The sequence below is a fragment of the Aricia agestis genome, chromosome 10, assembly GCF_905147365.1.
Source record: "Aricia agestis chromosome 10, ilAriAges1.1, whole genome shotgun sequence".
Classification (NCBI taxonomy): domain Eukaryota; kingdom Metazoa; phylum Arthropoda; class Insecta; order Lepidoptera; family Lycaenidae; genus Aricia; species Aricia agestis.
This window is the reverse complement of record NC_056415.1, coordinates 447,123-467,518: the sequence shown is the minus strand read 5'-3', so window position 1 is coordinate 467,518 and position 20,396 is coordinate 447,123. Positions and strand designations below refer to the sequence as shown.

Genomic DNA, 20,396 nt, shown 5'->3' with positions numbered 1-20,396 from the left:
TATTCTTATGCAGGTGGCGGACCATACGTCTGGTCGCGTTACGTCAAACCTAGCGGCTAGAGCTCAACAAGGTTTTAAATGAACGTGGGCGGGGGCGCTGCTGGTAAAGGAGAACTGTCAAAAATGACGTTTTGTATTATGGCAGCGTTAGTTCCTTTTTTCGCCACGTTCATTTAAAGCCTTGTCGTGCTACTATAGCTGTAATTGACAGAGCCCGACCAAATGACGTAGGTCCGTCAACTGCATAATATATATTATCAATTTGTTCGATGGTACTATACTAGGGATGTAACACACGTGTTCTTATGCGACTTCCCTAGCTATAGCACGTCAACGGTAGATCACTGAAGACTAAATCATAGATGCCTTAGAAACAGAAGGGCAAGTCGGGAATTAGGTCTATGTGGACCAGAATCACCATCGTCAGGATCGAGCGCCGCCAGCACTGTAGGTTGCGCGTGCCTGGAACAAAAAAACAGTATAAAACAAAGGTATAGGTTGAATCAGGTAAAAGTTTTAAGTTAGTACAGCTCTTTTGTTTTACCCAGTCCCTAGACGATCAATTGTATTGTGCCATCAACCAGAGTCGAGCATTACATCAGTGAAGGAAGAGAACCGAGCATTACAATGCGCACCTTGTAATGATACAATGTGTATTAAGTAATTAATAATATATTGATACAACTTGTGACATCGATGCTACGTGAGTTGTCCCCAGTTTCCTCCCTGGATAATGCCGGTAGAGTTATATTTTTTTCCTGAATGTTTTCTTTTTTTTCGTAATTTTATTATTAAAAAAGATAGAACGTCCAAAAACCCAAAAAAAATGGCCAGATTTTCTTCTGTGTTCAAATACCCAGAAAACGAAACTGGCTAGAATATACAAAAAAAAAACATAGGAACGCAGCTCAAGCCTCGCTTTAATTCGTAATGAAAAAGTACTTACTTAAATCGGTTAAGTTTTGGAGAAGGAATTAGCGGACAAAGAATCGAAGATTTTCTGTTCTTTTATTAGAACTTTTATCGTGTTGTCTCTATCGCGCTACGCGGTGGCAGACTTGAGATTGGTGAGACAGCAATACATTTTCAAATACCTATTTTCAATTTCGCCCTTGGTTTTTTTTTTTTTAATGGAATAAGGGGGCAAACGAGCAAACGGGTCACCTGATGGAAAGCAACTTCCGTCGCCCATGGACACTCGCAGCATCAGAAGAGCTGCAGGTGCGTTGCCGGCCTTTTAAGAGGGAATAGGGTAATAGGGGAGGGTAGGAAAGGGAAGGGAATAGGGGAGGGTAGGAAAGGGAAGGGAAGGGAATAGGGGAGGGTAGGGAAGGGAATAGGGTAGGGGATTGGGCCTCCGGTAAACTCACTCACTCGGCGAAACACAGCGCAAACGCTGTTTCACGCCGGTTTTCTGTGAGAACGTGGTATTTCTCCGGTCGAGCCGGCCCATTCGTGCCGAAGCATGGCTCTCTTATATATTGGTGTATCCTCTTAATAGATTATGGAACGAAAAATGTTTTATATAGGTGTTTGAAACTGCTAATCAAAATATTATATTGTCTTTATCATAACACACATTTTATTGAATAATAATTAATAACACATTATTATATTATTATTTATTATACTAATTTACTGTCATTATAATTATACAAATGGGAGTACCTATAAACAAGAAACTTTTCAATCAACGAATTATTGAGTTAACAAACACGAGGCCAGGTATCCGTCTTGACGAAACATAATTTTAGCTAATTGTTTCGAGATCCTCAAATTGTAGTCCCAACTAATTACAATTAATAATGTAATGTGATCTATGGACACATGTAATCTATGGACACTTCACACCACGTCAGTCTGGCCCCGTGCTAAGTACCTAAAGGACTTGTGTTACAGGTACCAGACAACGGAAATATATTTAATACTTTTATAATATACATATATTTAAGATTTTTATTATATCATACACATATTTAATACACATCCAGACCCAGGAACATTGAAAACTTTTTGTTCCGTCGGCGGGATTCGAACCCGCGACCCTCGGCTTGAGCTGATTATTTTGCATGGTAAATAATTAATTTAAATCTAAATCACGCCCGCAACTCCGTTGCGCCAAAGTTCGTTTATCGCGCGGCAACCGTACATTTTTCCGAGATTAAAAGTATCCTATGTCCTTTCCCGGGATTCAAAAAATACCAAATTACAGAAAAAATGGTTTCTAAGCGTTTTGGGTATAAAAAGATAACAGACAGACATAATATTATTAGTATAAAAGTGGAATATTATGGGTATGGACTGTGAAGAATTTTAATTAAAACAATACTTTTGAAAGCTTTCAATGAAACTAACCGATTTAGTTCAGCGTTTAATTAGTTCGACGGAGGTCGTCTGGAATAGGAATGTCCTGTCAAAATATCCCAGGTATTACTGAATGTCCTAGATACCTAACGTGAGTTCTAAGTTTCTGGATACAATTTAAGACTACCATAGTACCGCTTCTTGAAATTGGCTTCTAAAACTTAAAATATAACGCTTAATAAATAATAGATCTTTTAGCGTTAACCAACGCAGCCAGTTATTTAAAAAAATGACAGATAGTTCCTCATCTACCACTTAGATAATGCCAATGTTTTTTTTATGAACTAAGGGGGCAAACGAGCTACCGGGTCACCTGATGGAAAGCAACTTCCCGTCTCCCATGGACACTCGCAGCATCAAGAGAGCTGCAGATGCGTTGCCGGCCTTTTAAGAGGGAATAGGGTAATAGGGGAGGGTAGGGAAGGGAGTTGGGCCTCCGGTAAACTCACTCACTCGGCGAAACATAGCGCAATCGCTGTTTCACGCCAGTTTTCTGTGAGAACGTGGTATTTCTCCGGTCGCGCCGGCCAATTCGTGCCGTAGCATGACTCTCCCATGTATAAATGTAAAGTAAAACATTGCAAACAGAGATGGCTTATAAATAAGGAGACAAAGTATTTCACGCGCCGATCATTTCCTTGTAAAATTAATTAATGAGAAAACATTTTTTCATATTTTTCTTGTAGTAGCTGCAATGTATCATCGAATAAATGAATTCACAAGCAAATGGCAGATCTACGTAATTTGGATGAATAGTGTCATTAAACTTTTTCTCGACGTTTCGGCCGTGTTGCAACACGGCCGAAACGTCGAGAAAAAGTATGTACTCGTAGTAGCATTACTACTTAAATAAGTCGCGTTAAGTCCCGATTAAAAAGTTTAATTATAATGCAACGCGAAAGCTTAAAATGTTATCCGAATAGTGTCATGCCCAGCCGACATATCACAACTAACATTGACTTGATATAACCCAACCAAATTACGTATGTACGGCATCTAACCAATTTCTCTGGACACCTGATGATGATGAATTTAATTCGAAGTTTTACGAGTCGCAATATCAATTGAAGGGTAGAATTGAACGGTTAAGGATGTTCCGGCGTGCGGCGCGCGATAACCCGCGCCGATGGCCCCACTCCCCCCGTATTTATTGCCTATCTTTTTAATATTTTATGCCTCATAAAAATAAAAGTTCTTACGTGGATATTTGATTACCGTTTTGAAATCCTCTCGGAAATATAGGAGGAACGAAATAATTTTGAAATCAAGGAAAAGTGCAAGATAATATTATGAGGTATTTTGGTTCATAAAGTACGTCTTGTCCTCATACAAAAAGCGTGGTCATCTGAATGGTTCTACATTAGGAATGTTCTAAAATTTTGGAGCCATTTTGCAATTACATTTACAAAGAAGGTCCAATTTTTTTGTATTATTTATATCTAATGTGTGTTGTAGCCTGTCTTGATTTTTAAATATCTATTTGTGTAGTTAGCTACAACCGTAAAGATTTTAAAAATACTGGTTATATTTATTTACTAGCTGTTGCCCGCGACTTCGTCCGCGTCAGCAAAATTCGATAACAAAGATAATAAAAAAGAGAAAAAAAAAACCTTTTTTAAGGTTCCTTTACAAAAAAAGTAAAATATATCCTCCTCCTTTTCGGAAGTCGGTTTTAACCGACGTTATTCCTTACTACATCAGCTATGTGCCTAAAAAAGTCCCGTCAAAACGCTCCAGCCATTTCAGAGATTAGCCGGAACAAACAGACAGACAGACAGACATACAGACAAAAATATAAAATGTTGTTTTGTTGTCTGTACCCTACATACATTAATATGCATGCAGTAAACAACGGTTCTTTCAATATTACAAACGGACACTCCAATTTTATTTATATGTGTGTATAGAATATAGATGTATACTGTATAGATGTATAAATGTATGAGACGTGTATTACAGTTATTAATGTATGACTTATGAGCCAGGTTTAATAGTAATTAGCGAGTAATATAGTAATATCCTAGACACTCCAGCGCTATGCAATATCGCTCTACTGCAATCACGGAGTGCTACACGTACTTATAATCAAATTATATCATGTCAGTTATATTATAAACGCCAAAATTGTTTTAATTCAGCAAAGCGCTCGATTTTGATGAAAATTTTATACAGTATGTAACAAAAATAAGTGATAATACTTTAGGGTGTGTACGTGTTCCTTGTAGAGAGTACACTGTGAAAGTAGCAGCGCTGAAAGACGAATTTTTTTTTTCACTTTTGTATTGGCAAGGGCCCGAGCGTCAAGAGTTTCCCCATACAAAAGTGAAAAAAAATGTTGGTCTTTCAGCGCTGCTATTTTCATAGTAATTTCTGTACAAGGAACACGTACACACCATAAATTATTATCACTTATTTTTGTTACGGCCTGTATATTGTGTCATGGTGATGAAATGTTTTTTGTATACTTTATCCATACTAATATTATAAATGCGAAAGGGTATCTGTCTGTCTGTCTATCTGTCTATCTGTCTGTCTGTCTGCTGTTACCACTTCACGCCCAAACCGCTGAACCAATTTTGCTTTTTGGAATGGATATATTTTGAGCCCCGGGAAAGGACATAGGTTACTTTTTATCCGGGAAAATGTACGGTACTCGCGCGATAAACGATTTTTGGCGCAACGGAGTTGCGGGCATCATCTAGTATTAAATAAAAATATTGTTGTTGGGATCGTATAGGCTTTGAAACTGTTGGACTAATTTTGATGAAATTTCGCACAGACGGAGTAATATCACTTAGTATGGTGAAGAGCGTGGGCTTTTGTTTACGTAATAGGAAGATGTACAATTCCCGCGGGATTTTATTTTGATCCTGTGCAGAGTCACGACAAAACATCTAGTAATTTATAAAATTATATGTATAACAAAATCGGAATAATAATGTTACGAATACGGACCTAGTGATTAGTGTTTGGACCTAGTGTGTGCTTGTATGACCTAGACTTAGTGAATAAAGTCTTCAAGAGAGTCAGCAGGTCTTTCTCTCCAACCCTCGAACCCTAGCACGTAATAATAACTAGGTACACTTCTAAAAACATAATCACAACAGGATTTTATTACGTGCTAAAAGTTTGATTTCATATTGTGTAACAAAAAACAATTATCCTTTACATAATATTTTGTTGGAGCATGATTAACCTTTCGACTAAATTAAACGCGATTCAGACAATATGGCGCATAATATTGTATGAGCGTAATATTCTAGCTCTTGGCTTGCTAAGCGTGTAAATTTTGTGAGTAATATTATTATAATAGTTATCATTTTTCGTATTAAATAAAAAGTATCCTATGTTACTTCTGATACCTCCAAGAGTATGTGAACAAAGTTTCATGATGATTCGTCAAGTAGTTTTTGCGTGAACGCGTAACAAACATCCACGCTTTCACATTAATAATATTATTAGTAAGGATAAAGGATCTAAATGATGAAAGTTACGGAGATAATATAATTTGTGTGCCGGTAACGAATCACACGTACTGCAAACGAATTAGAAATTCGTTTTTGTCGCAACGAAGTTACGAGCAAAATGTTTATGTATTGGAACGAAGTTCCTTATCGCGCGTTCGGGGTAAATCTGAAGGCTAGACAGAACGATATTTGACCTTGATTTGACCTCGACACTTTTTTATTAGTACCAGCATGTTAGGGGCAGAGGGCGTTGATAGTAAGTATTCCTGTGCGTCAAGTAGATGGCGTTGTTAGTATTCCTGGGCGTCAATAGACAGCGTTTTTTAAAAAATAATAATAAATGTATACAGGTTTTTTTAACATAAGAAATATCTTCGTTCCATTCGGGTGTCCCTTGACACCTCTCAAGTTTTTTTAATAAAATTGGGAGGCAAACCAACATACGGGTTTTCTGTTGGAAAGTAACTACCGTCGCCTATGTGCTAGCAACATCAGAAGAGTTGTAGGTACGTTGTCGGCCTTATAAGAATACACTATCTTCTTGAAGGTTTGCAGGTCGTATTGGTTCGGAAATACTGCTGGCCATATGATAGTACATAGTACATAAGTTTTTTTTCAATGAAATAAGGGGGCAAACGAGCAAACGGGTCACCTGATGGAAAGCAACTTCCGTCGCTCATGGACACTCGCAGCATCAAAAGAGCTGCATGTGCGTTGCCGGGCTTTTAAGAGGGAATAGGGTAATAGGGGAGGGTAGGGAAGGGAATAGGGGAGGGTAGGGAAGGAAATAGGAAGGGAAAAGGGTAGGGGATTAGGCCTCCGGTAAGCTCACTTATTCGGCGAAACACAGCGCAAGCGCTGTTTCACGCTGGTTTTCTGTGAGCCCGTGGTATTTCTTCGGTCAAGCCGGCCCATTCGTGCCAAAGCATGCCTCTCCCACGTCAAAAATGTAAGTTACCTTTACACTTTCAGTAAAAATGTAAGTTATCTTTTTGTAGTCCAGGTTATAGAACGCGCAAAAACTGTTTCTTATTAAATCACAGTTAATGCCATTTGTGGACAAAGTGTTTCGTTTCGTTTCCAACTACGTTTCACCTTCAAAGTTTACAGCGACAACATCTTACAACAACACTAAGCCGGACTGTTATCGCGCCGCTCTGTGCCGCTCTGCGCCGCGCTCACTTCACAAACAACTTCGCCCAAACAAAAATTTACCTGCAGTCTAAATAAATAACATTCAAAGCCCGTCTTTTAGTTAGAGAAACGCAAAAAGGGAAAACTTGTAACTACACAGTAACTTAGTGCTTAATTATAACCGTATAAAGTCAATAATATTAGTTCAGTTCTCTATCATAGGCTTGAATAAACTCGACCAAAATACCTCAATCCACCATCTGCCTCAAAATCAATTACTGTGACAGAACACAAGTCACAACAGATAAAATATTAGTAGAATCTAAATTAGATGCAGAAGTGTTTACAGATCTCTCTACCAAACATTCGTATCGCAAACGCAACCACAAACATCGACAGTGATTAAAGTTTAAGCCGGCTGTAGATCTCATTCGAGACGCGAGCAGTAGAGCGATAGAGCGGTAGGGCCGTAGTGCTCGAGCGGTAGAGCAGTTATAGTAGTGCTTGAGCGGTAGAGCGGTAGTGCTTGAGTGGTATAGCGGTAGAACAGAGCAAACAGATTAAACATTAAAACAGTTCACATGCCCTTAGGCTGCGTTCACACCAAACTGACTGTCAGCCGCAGAAAGTGAGCGAACGTTACGCAGTTTATTGTATTTTCATACGTATTCACTTTTTCGTTCACACCTAACCGACAATACGTTATTACGCTAGGCTTAGGCGCGGACATTCGGCGGCCGATTAATATAGCACGTGACTACGCTCCGCGGACGCTGATGGCTACGTAGCTACGTCAGCTGTAGCGTATAGTCGGCATAGTGTGAAACTACCATTTCTTTTCACATCTACACTGGGGCTCACAGTGAGCCTGCTCACATTCGGCGGCTTACAATCAGTATGGTTTGAATACGACCTTATCAATAAGCAGGGTCTGCGCAATCAATTTTCGTCTTGCTTGAGAAAAATGCCCGAATCATATCAAATCGTTTGAATAAGTTATGAGCCTCAACTTGTTCCCGTTTTATCAAACTGTTCACTTTCCCTAAGTATATTAAACAAGTCGATCCGCGCGGCTACACCAGCGTAAATAAAGAATCCGCCGGAGGCATACGTTTTCCTGCAACGAATTATTGTATTTATTAGGCTATTAAGACAGGGAAGGCCCTGTGGTATCTATTTTGTGTCTACAACAAATGACTTAAAATTGGCCCAGTAGTCGTGTGATAAGCGCGTTCAAAAATACCATAACTATTATACTTAAGTAGATGTCCCTGATTAACTGCAAAATATTAAGACATAATATTTGAAGATTCTAAATAGCACTTTAAGCAAGATTCCTCGGAACGTGTTACCGTCGAGCCCCCCGGGATTCATATCGAAGCAGCCTTTTAGTACCCTAAAGATTGGATTGCTGCCTATCGCTCGATCGACCCATAGTCAAATTAATCCAGGACAGTTCGCTTTGTAGATTGAAATTTCGATCTTACAATATGACTAAAATAAGGCCTAATGTCTTTATTTCTGAAGTTTTTCGGATTTACATTTTGATCTATTAAAGGTAAAGAAATACGGATAAAAATATACACAAATTTGTGGTGGTCGCTATTGGAATGAATCAAGTATCAGCTTAATCTAGAATTAATACATTCAATTACTGAAAAACCCCGATTCAAAGTTGCGAAATCAAATAATAAAGATGTCACATTCAGGAGAATTGTGGCTTCCACGGCAGCTCTCACAAACACATTTATTTTTTATTCCACAAAGGGGGAAGGCCGCTTTAATAATGCAGTACTCTGTAGCGGAGTCTCAGCTCAATGTTTTGTAGACAATAAGACTGTAAAGAAGGTAGTTTTTTATTCAGGGCTCCTCGTCGGCCCTCGGTTAACCCTCGCCAATTCGGATTGTTAAACTTTTGTGTCCGTGGGTAATAAAATAGGAGGATAACCACTTCGAGGATATAAAAATTTATCACCATACGTTTACGCTGATAAATTATTACGTTCAAAATTTACAGCTGGACGTCTTTTAGGAGTTGGTGAAAATGCGTTTGTGAATATGTGAATATGTTGCGGCTTCGAGTTAGCTCATGATGACCAATACAAGCGATTACAAGCTTGTGGGGTTACGAAGGGTATATTCAGCAATGATCTACGTCGATAATTTTACATGACAGCTTCGCGATGATGGTGGCAGCAACTCAATCCAAAACTTCTGTATTTTATGGCATAGTTAGTAGACTTGATGATGATAGCAATAATGTTCTGAGTCATAAATAAATTATCAAATTCACGCACTAAAAGCGCTTTTTCAAAATTCTGCCGCTATATATTTTAAAAGTTTCATTATTAAATGACTTCCAAGAAGGAGGAGGTTACATTATGTTCAGCTGTGAATATATTTTTAATAGAATATTCCGAGGTAATTTTGAAACATAAACTTACTAGGTTTTATTATGATTTTTATGTAAGGAACGAAAAACCAATCTGCTGATGCTTTAAAAATATTTTTCTTTCTGTAGAAATTGGGCATGAATTGAGAAAATTGACTATAAATCCAATTTAAAGTTAGTATAATATGCGCGTACGGCGTACCTGAGGCGTGGTGCGGGTGCGGCGGGCGGTAGACGGGCGCGCGGTCGTTGCGGTCGTTGCGGTCGAGCTGCGCGCGCACCACGCTCGGCCGCTCCGTCGGCGCGCCGAGCGCGTTCGTCGCGCGGCTCACGTTCGCTCGGCGCGCCGCTGTAACACGACTTCGTTAGCCACTGCTACACACGTTGCATGTTACACGCAACGATATAAGAGCACTTTTCCTATCATACGTGTTGTAACCCGCGGGCGGGTCCAGTCCGCATACGGGTGACAACATCCCCTAGCCGAGTGCGTGTTGCAGGTGCTGTTGCTAGTTACACCCGCATGACAGGAAAAAAACATCAATGAAATGACGGGATGCGGGCAGGTTTCATGGAGACCAATACCGCAAGCGGGCGATAACACGCATGACAGGAAAAGCAACAAACCTGTAGCGATACGTCATTTACAACACAAGATGGTCACAAATTAAGAGTTATGAATCTAGACCCGAATTTCATTTTCACTGGTCGCGAAACCTGAATGATTAATGACGTGAAGTTGCATTTGCCTACATAGTAATAAAAGGTACATAAAAGTATCTACATTAGCAGACAAATAAATGCACAGAAATATAAACAAACATAATATTTTGCGATCCACATTTTGCATAGTGTTAAATACAGTATGAGTTAAGTAATTTGTAGCCAGCAAAGAGTCAATTTGGCGCTAAGCAGCGCAGCATCAAGACGATTCATTTACAAATTTCTATTAGATTTCGAATTTATACAAGAATCGGAAGTGTTATCGAGTTACACCAGTAACACCACGCTACGCAGCGTGGCGCTGCTCTTGTAACGTAAGCGAGTGACGATACTCTGTAGACCGACATATGAATGAACTGATGCCTTCCGATTCCACCAAACTATCGTATATTAGGCCGAGTCTACATGAGAGTGAGTATGAATTCCTATAGACAGTAGCTAAACTCAAAATACTAAAATGTCAAGTGTTATGTGTATTTTCACTGCGCTTCGCTCTTTCTAGAGTCTATACTAGACATACACGGAATGTATTCTGACAAGTTTTGTATCGCAAAAATTCCTGTCTGTGTGAGCTGACTAATAAATTCTTAAATTCACATCCGCGTCGGTTTATTTATAACGATTGGAACAACTAATCTTGGAATTAGAGCGAAACTTATTGGTGACCCCTGGATTAGATATCCAGGGGTCACCAATAAGTTTCGCTCGAGGTCCGTTTTATGCAATGAAATGACCTTCGCAGTCCACACATTTTATAAAAAATATATTTATTAAACGAAGATAATTACCGAAATTACAAAGGCATTTATTTACATATCAATGAAAAAAGTGTCAATTTTTGTAGCTTATTATCTCTCTGATGTTTGGAGAAAAATTGGTGCAAGATATTGATATTAAATCCTGTGGACGTTCATCAGTAAGTCGAGACCGAAATTTATTTTTTACGAAGTTCATCTACGAAATTGCTTGGTCCGCACACAATGGGTCGGCGGTCCGGATGCGGTACGCGATCCGCCATTTGGTGACCCCAGGGGTCCATCTATCCAATCGATATCTAAGTTACTTTAAAACTAATGTTGCATGAAAGAATATCCAATAAAACCGCCATTTTGTTTTCAGTTCCCAAGTTGCAGCAGACAAAATAACCAATTAGTTTTATGCAACATTTGTGAAAAAGTTTTACTTTAAAAATAAAACAAATAATATATCGAAAATATCATTCAACCGAAGCTAATTGTATTTTAAAATAGATTATTAAAATTATAGTTACGTATACGACAATACAAATTTATCGTAAAAGTGTTCAAGGGTTGAAATATAATTTGCGGGACAATGTTCATTTTTGTTACGCCATTAAACTTATACATATTCACACAAAGCCATACTAAGCCACTATTGTTTGCGAACCTACTGAATTATTACACATAAATTAACCCTCCATACATTATGTATAGCTTTGACACGTTAACCTTTCTCCGCGCGGGGTCTTTTGCGCCCTGAAACTATTTAATTCGTCCCCGCTGACGAATAAGTGTTAATTAGAAGGCAACAATAAAACTAACAAGCGGGTTCAAAGTTTAAAGTACTTACACTCTTTATTCGCGTTGCTCTTCATCTCTGTTGCCTTCGGGGATGTCGACGGCATCGGGATTTCTGCAACAGAAATATAATTATTAGGACCCACGATGTCCATTATAAACATAATGGATAATATTATACTAACGCTCTAATTGAAAACAATATTCAAATGAAAAAACTAGCAATCTGGCGGCACGGTAGTGCACCAGCCAAGCCTCTAGCAAATAGGCATGGTCGTAGCACTCGTAGCACAAAGCAGAAATTTTCGAAGATTCGCGGCCTTATTCAAATGTCAATTTTTGTTGAGTAAACCCTCTGACATAATATTCAATCTATTTAAATTGCTTTTGATAGTAATTTTTGCGAGTGTTGTAAAATTTAAAATACTTTGAACTTTTTGAACGTAATTTCAATTTACGATACAGTTGAAAAAAAATATTATGAAAATATTGAATTAATTCACGCCTGAATTTTAGTTCTGCTTCTAAATGAAACACAAGCCACGCTAGCTAGCATTACACATTGAAATGAAACAGGTGACACAATTTCAAAACAGTATAACTTATACTCGACTCATTTCTGGACTTATTAAAATTAATTAACGCCGACCAAACACGTTCTAGATCTAAATTAAACAGGTGCAAGCGAATATGAATTCTTTTGAAATGAGTTCATTTGGAATAGAAAAGATTTTGACATAAAATAATTGAAGACTTGAGTGGATTGTAGGTAACTAACATTTTACAACATTAGATCAATCACAATTTTTTTCCATCATAATAATATTTTGAATGAACCTTGTAACTTAACTATTTCATCATCTAGCTTATATATCTAGCATACAAAAAATTTACATTTATATTTTGTTTTCAAATATTTTTTTAGGTGCTAAATCCTGCATTCATGCAAGTAAACGATAGTTTTATTAGTTAGTCACTTCATTCACTCATGTCTTCAATAATTATTAAAGTGGTCTAATGTACCCAGCCCACGAGTTGTAGATTCTGCCAACGTATTTGTGATATATATTATATCATTTGGTCACAATTATAGTAATCTTTTTCTTGACATTGTAGGAATATACTAGTTTATTTCGAAAACCTAATTTTGTCCTAAAAGTTCACATATTTTTATTTTGTGTTTACGATTTTAGTAGCTAGCGAAGCCTTTGTTCCTATTTGTTAATATTAAGCAATGATATTCTATGTTACTAACGTAAAGTAAATGAAATTTACTGACAGATTTAATCAATTGAAATTGTTACCCATCATAATTTTCGCCACTACTCCTGCAATTATGCTGCAGTCTACTTGAGCTACGAAGGCGGCGAATCATCGACGCTATGACCAATATCATGGAATCCGTATTTCAAAAATAAAATTCATTGTTTCAACAATAAGCTACTATTCAATATGGATGTCACCGGTCATTTCTGTCATTCATTCGTGATATGACGTCATCAGCACATCACCGTCGAATTGATTAATTATTATTATTGTTTTAATTCTATTTTAGTACAAGTATAACATTTTACCGTATAGTCTGATGGATCCCTCTGTCTCTCCGAGGGAGTTCTTGGATATGCAGCGGTAGTTGCCGAAGTCACCCGACTGTAGGTTTCTCACTGTCAGTTTCATGTGCGCTCTGGAACAAGAGTAACAAGATAAAGATGTCTCATGACTATTACACGAGCAAGTGAAAGATATAAGCTAGTCTATTTACGAATTTCTAGGTAGTCTGTGACTTAACTCTGTTTTATTGAAATTATAGTGGAACAAGAAAATCTATTAGGTAGCATTAGACAAATTGGTAAACATTTATTTTATTTAACCAGCGATATGTATGATTCCAATGATAATATAGAACTTAACGCGGAAGAAGACACGAGTAAAGCAAGGAAGGTAGCACAGGTGATTCCCGCCGGGGCGGATAATGTGAAACATTTTGCAATGGTAATGGGAGCTGATAATGCAGCGCCGGATAAAATTGTTGATGCTGAAAATCGAACATCCGAATCAACCGACATGTAAAAACCGAATTGTAAAATCAGCTTATAGGAGTAATGTTGATAATAGAACTGGTGGGGATAATGCTGGTGGATTACCTGATTAGCTTATTAGAAATATAGAAGGTAAAATTTAATAAGAGTAAGCGAATAAAAAATAATCTTGAGTATTATACATAGATACTGTCATAATAGCTTCTAATATACCAGGCTTAAATGCAGCTAATATCAAAATTTGTGTGGAAATAAGTACAAATAGTATATTTGTTTACTACAAAAATAGCCCCTGAGATCTACGACCAAACTTAAACGCCACTAACATAGCGTGGGAATGATAACAAATATTAATGAAAGAATACATTGTAGCTTAAAAATATCTCCGTAATCTCCATAGGTCACGGCGAGTATGTAGATTGAGTCGTGATCTCGCCTAATGCAGGGTCAAAAACCGCTCTCCCAAAAATATAGAAATATTTTCGCTTTTTCGTTTGCAATAAACTGAATGGAACAGGGACAAGTCAATTTGTTTACGTTGTTCCCCGATATTGGGCCTATCTTTTATCTCAGTTTGGTATCTCGCGCGGCCTCTGGTCCACATTAATATAAACACGATATGCTCTGCATGGCGGCGGGTTGTAAATTATACGTGATTGTTGCGTCATCGTTTTGAGGGTGAGCAAATAAGCCATCAGATCCTCGTCTCCAAATAAGCATTTACTTTTTCTACCAGGGGAAGATTTTGTGTTTAATAGGCGTTGAGGTTGCTACATCAATTTTGATAGAGGTAGACACGGACAGATTAACAAAAGGACATTATTATATTGAATTCTTTTATTGCGATTTGGAGTTACATAGATGCTGCAAACTTTACTATTAGAATAGATAATTGTTGACAATCTCAAGTAGCTAGGAGGCAGGAGGCAAATAAATATGGACACTAAAAATAAACTAAAAGACTTTACTGATAGAAACGCCCGCAGCGTTTGTTGGGTTTGTTGAATATCTTTTTCTTTGTTATCCTTGTAGTAAATTATGTCACTAAAATTGCAATTTAATTTAAAACATCCATTAAACTATTAGCTCAGAGAGCAGATTATAGTCGGGCGGAGTGCTGGTTACAATATTAAAATTCTCCTTTCATAAACTTTGAGCTCAAAAGTGCTTTGTTTTACAGGTTTTAATGGTTTTAATATTGTATGCCACATTACCTATTATATCCGATGTATATTTGAATTTGGTACGTCAGTTATAATAATAAAACTTATTCTTGTAATGACTTATTCACATTGGCAGCTTTCCATGAATCATTACTAAAATTGATACGTTTTTGTTTACATAAACATTATGGTATCACATTTTTATTTGACTGCATTAGAAAATGTTCTTCAAGTAAGTCAATATCGTACTATTATGTTTGTTTGGCACGCTCTTCACTCTAGTGCCTAAACGCTCGTCTCATTTGAGCTCAAAAGCGATAATTAGGTTCGATAGCTTGTAAGTTAAGCTAGGTGTATATTATACTAATATATGTATTATGTGGCTGTATATATTATAAAAGCAATTAAGTTTTCTATTTTTTATTGCTAAATGCTCATTGATATCAATTGATTCATTGAATATTAGTTTAACTAGAATTACACTGGAATATACAATTTGTGATCAGAATTCCAGACAGTTCAGTGTAAATTCTGGTTCCGCTAATTTTCATATTTTGGAATGTGCTCCGTGCACAATTTCCTCCGTGATTAGAGCCATATAGACTGTCGGTGCGACACATTCATAATATGTAATTTGTTTTGCGAAACGAGTTAAGCGCTTAATTACTTCCATACAATCCCGAAACTACTCGCGCTTGGCACCATAACAGGAGAAATATTTACGTTACTTAATAAAAATTCTAAATATTCCCCCACGAAATGTAAAACCAGAAAATGTGAGGATTGGAGCTTATTTCATGCTTATTTTCTATACGACAAAATTTATTCCTTTGTGTTTTTCTATCTCGCGACCCTCGTAAACATCATGAAGTCACTAATATCTTTGTTCTGTTTTTAGAGTAACGCCGTATTTGCGGGAGAAAATTTTGAAATAGAAAACACAAAGCTAATTTTAGTCCCCGCAATATTCAGGACGAGATGATTTTTGTCTCGTACTTTTTACATTCGAATGCCAGCGATTGGAGCACTAAAAGGCGATGACGCAACCGATTGCCTTTATTTACTGCTATCTGATGAATCGTCTTTCTGTTTTTTCTTTATACCATAAAAATGTAATAAAGTACCAAAATTGCGCTGTAAAACTGGCGTTATAAAGAAATGTTATAATAATTTTCGATAATGTAGATGATGATGAAAATAAAAATGGTAATTATAATCAAAGAGAAATAAATGATATAGATGTTACTAACAGTAGTATTAATAAATATTATATAGCTGTAAAGACGAATAGTTTCTATTACATGTTTATTGACAATAGTATTGTTGTACACCTAGATAAACTATGCGTCAAAATACAAGTTGCTTTTATAGAAAAGGTGAATAATAAATCGAACACACCTATAAGAGTTCTCTTCGGTGTTGATAGCGTACTTCTTCGTAGGCAACACCATAACGTTGTCATAGACCCAATAGGAGATAGCGCGGGGGTGCGCCTCGGTGTGGCAGTCCACGGTGACGTCGGTGCCTGATGGCGCTCCGACCAGCTGGTTCGGCACCCAGATCATGGGGGAGACTGGAACAAGACTTTATATTAGAACGTAGATCTTCGCTGGATTGTATGTTAACACCTCCATTGTGGGTATCGTAGACACAATAGATTTTCAATTGTAATGCGGCAGCCAGCTGCCGCTAGGGGATTGATGGGTTAAGGTACTTGTGAAGGAAGCAATTATTGACTAACATAAGAATTAGGGTTAGATAGTTGGAGCATTGCTGCCCTTTCTAAAAAATTGAAATGGAAATGAAGTAAAATATAAAAAATAAGAGATATTAAAAAATAAGAATCAAGAGTTGTTACAAAACACGCGCAATAAATATTTAGACGAGCAACTGTAAACAACATGATATCTAAACGATTGTTAAAAATAAAAGTAAACATAGAATAGCTGCAGGAGACGCTAATAATGATATGAATGCCGCGGTACATAAAACGCGAGCAAGTTTAAGCCATTAAAGTTATTATTAATAAAGCAAACGGCGACGCCAAAATGCCGGCAAACTTTTTGACTCGGGGATCAGGGAAGGCGATACATAAAAAGCGTGATGAATTTTATAGAATGCACTTTGGCGCGCGCCCGCACCGGGTCACGCGGGCACGGGTAAGGGGTTTCTTAAACCGCAAATACTTTCCCAACTTTACGATAATGCCAGATTAAATAAACATGCGAAATAGTTCGGAGTGCAGCGCTCCCGTATCGAACCGCTGAATTGCAGAAGGTTCGGATTTCTGGCGTTTAGCCGCAGTGTTTTATAGTGTTAATAAAGCTGCATTGTCCACTACTGGGAAGTATGAGATTGAAGGAAATATGTTATGACCATGGACTGTGTTAGTTTTATTCCTTGCACAATTCCAATATATTGGATTTAATTTTAAAGTACGCAAGGACTAAGATCCTACTGTTTTTCTAAGGAGAACTAAAGCTTAAGTGCACTCGTCTAAGACCCAGTAACAGATGATCTACAGGTCTCCGCCATTGTTTATTGTTTAAGCTTCCTGCGACGTGCAAATCCTGCAGACCTGCAGGTAGCACACATAAATCGCGCACCGACCACATTAATCATATCATATGGAGCGCCAGACAGCGCGCCACGCTCAACTATTGGAAACTCTAGCAATTTATAAACTCCCGGTAATGATAGATGGCGCCGAACTTCCCCGAACTTGGCCGAGCAAGTGCGAGCGTTTACCAGCATCTCGAGCACAACTGAACGAACGCTTCAGCGGATTTTTCTCAGCCATAATAAAATGTACTCCGAAGGTAATTCACATTTGAGTTTACGACGGCAATCCCCCCGAATATCACTGAAGGCGTGTGATACCTTTTAATATTATAAGACATTTTAAAATATTTATAAAGAGCACCTTTAAGCGAGATTAGAATGTGACTTCGTTATCATATTCATTAGCATAGACATGAGCCTTATTAGGTGGCTCGACATAAAAATTACTTCGCCCCTTTTTTATGCCTCTCCACTTTTCGCTAATCCTTCCATGAGTTGGTTAAGTAAGGATTATGTATTTGTGGAATGTAACTTTACCATCCATCATTATACTTTTCATGTATTTTTTTTGTTATTTTGTGTTTTTTATGAACAAATATTATTATTAATTAACCTTAAATATTTGTACTAAAATTATCCTTGGTGCGATAACCTATATTTAAAGATAAGTAAAAAAGGATATGGACGAATAGCCCACAGACGGCCCCAAATTGCATAAATAAAACCTTAAATATCTGACTTCTACTATCCCTATTCCCTAGCCTGTCCAAAGTCTACTACGTAAATGGAAACATAAAAACGCTAATGTAGGAAAAAAAAGTGTTAAAAAAGTTTTCGAACAAAGACACGTTTTGACCAGAATTCAAATATAGATAAAGCAATTAATGCTATTACTAGATTTAATTAATTGCAAAAAGTAGCAAACTTATTCGATAGCGATTGCGATTTTGTTCAATCGAGAAAGAAGTAATTAATTGCTCAATCCGAGGCGGTTAGTAAGCACTTTGGAATTGAAAAAACATCGCTTCAATTAGGTCATACCATAATTGAACAAGAAATTATAGTACAATTTTCAATTATGCCGAGAAATTTGAGGTTGTTGGCTGAATAGCGAATTCTATTCAAACACTGAGCGCCCGCCATTGATTTTGCTATGGTCAGTAATTTATAAAAGCAAATACACTTTTCTTCAGTACAATATTTTCTTTAGCTCATTTTGTGTCTAGAAATGATATTCTGCACTGTATTTTATAAGGTTAATTTCCTTCGGTGGCCCACTAGTTTTGCATGTTACAATTTCTGGGAACCAGCCGACTTCACATACAATAGACCTAAATTGCTAAACTCTTATGCGACTTAAAATATCTAGGAAAGGTCGAACAATACAGCAGATTCGAGTTAAATTATGGAGAATCGAAAGATTGCGAATCTTTGAATTTTCTTTTAAAGTAATTGAAAACTTAAGCGGAGCGTTTTAAACAATATCCCTTTGAAGTTATTTAAGAGGCGGCAAAAAATGGCATTGTTTGTGCATCCAAGTCGGGGACAGCTGACAAAACAAAATGGCCGCTGTGATAATTGAAAGATAATATTTTCGCGGTGCATGCCTCGTCGGAGATGATGTTTACATCAACCTTCCCTCCGCAATCACCGAGTTTGGACTTCTTTCTATTTTTTGTTCGCCTTGATTTCTATTTACTTCTTAAAATTCATTTCTTATCAAGAACTTTTTAGGGGAAATAATAAAAGGCTGTGTTTCACTCGATCAGGCTACTTACAAGTCGAATAACAAGCTCCCGACCGAAAATTTGAAAGACTAAGTTTGCGCGAAACTGCAGCTGAATCCACAGAATTAGACTAGGCAACTTGTTATGAATTTTCGGCCGCAACCAATTCAGTGTTTAAACCGATTAAATTTTTGTACAAAACTTCGGACAATAATTTAACAAGCGAGAAGTTTGACTCCGCGCCAACTGCACGCTGTAGGCTGTAGTACGAATGCAATTACAATCATCAATATTTTTGGCTCGAGTGTTTTTAAGTAGGACAACTTTATTTTATTACTTTTATACAACATTTATACGATGTTTTTCGTTTTTATAACAATTAAAATCGAAATGTAATTAGTTCTGACTGTGTTATAGTAAATTACATTGGCAGAGAACGTTTTTTCGGATGACTCCAAATAGCAAACCGACGAGATGTCATATATACACACGCATAAAGATTGCGAGTACTTGACATATATACAATAAACTGTATTATGCATATTTTATGATAATATTATATTATAATTATACTGAATTTCCTCTTGAATTACTCTAGCTATAATGCTGTAAGTTTTCCAAATAAAATAAATAAATAAAAAAACATAAACTCGCTGCACAGTTTATGCATAGGGACAGACAGCAGGAAACGATTTTACTTTAGTTATTACTAGAATATCCCACAGTCACTACCATCAGAATTCAGCATGTACTCACACTCGACGTCGACGATGATCCGTTTGGAGACGGAGGGCGGCACGGCGTTGGTGGCGATGCACAGGTACGCGCCCATCTCCGTGCGGCTGATGCGCTGCAGGCTAAGAGTGTCGCCCTCGTACACCGTCACTGGAATAATAAATACGTTAAGCGACGTACACGTTTTAGACGTGGGAGAGCCATGCTTCGGCACGAATGAGCCGGCTCGACCGGAGAAATACCACGTTCTCACAGAAAACCGGCGTGAAACAGCGCTTGCGCTGTGTTTCGCCGAGTGAGTGAGTTTACCGGAGGCCCAATCCCCTACCCTATTCCCTTCCCTACTCTTCCCTATTTCCTTCCTTACCCTCCCCTCTTAAAAGGCCGGCAACGCACCTGCAGCTTTTCTGATGTTGCGAGTGTCCATGGGCGACGGAAGTTGCTTTCCATCAGGGACCCGTTTGCTCGTTTACCCCCTTATTTTATAAGGGAGTACCCTCATTTCATTAAAAAAAAACAGGTCAACCTGTTCAGTATGTATCTTACAGAATG

General features: G+C 37.6%; 1 protein-coding gene across 1 annotated transcript in view; it reads right to left on the bottom strand.

Annotated features, from left to right (window-relative positions):
• Positions 1 to 230: 230 nt before the first annotated feature.
• Positions 231 to 20,396, bottom strand: part of LOC121731276 (lachesin-like) — an 85,738-nt gene continuing 65,572 nt past the window's right edge. The window contains exons 6-11 of the mRNA XM_042120640.1: positions 19,866 to 19,994; positions 16,219 to 16,393; positions 13,193 to 13,302; positions 11,671 to 11,733; positions 9,560 to 9,706; positions 231 to 462 (exon numbers count right to left, since the gene is read on the bottom strand). Coding sequence (XP_041976574.1) covers positions 368 to 462; positions 9,560 to 9,706; positions 11,671 to 11,733; positions 13,193 to 13,302; positions 16,219 to 16,393; positions 19,866 to 19,994 — 719 coding nt within the window. The 3' untranslated portion in view covers positions 231 to 367. The remainder of the gene's footprint in view (positions 463 to 9,559; positions 9,707 to 11,670; positions 11,734 to 13,192; positions 13,303 to 16,218; positions 16,394 to 19,865; positions 19,995 to 20,396) is intronic.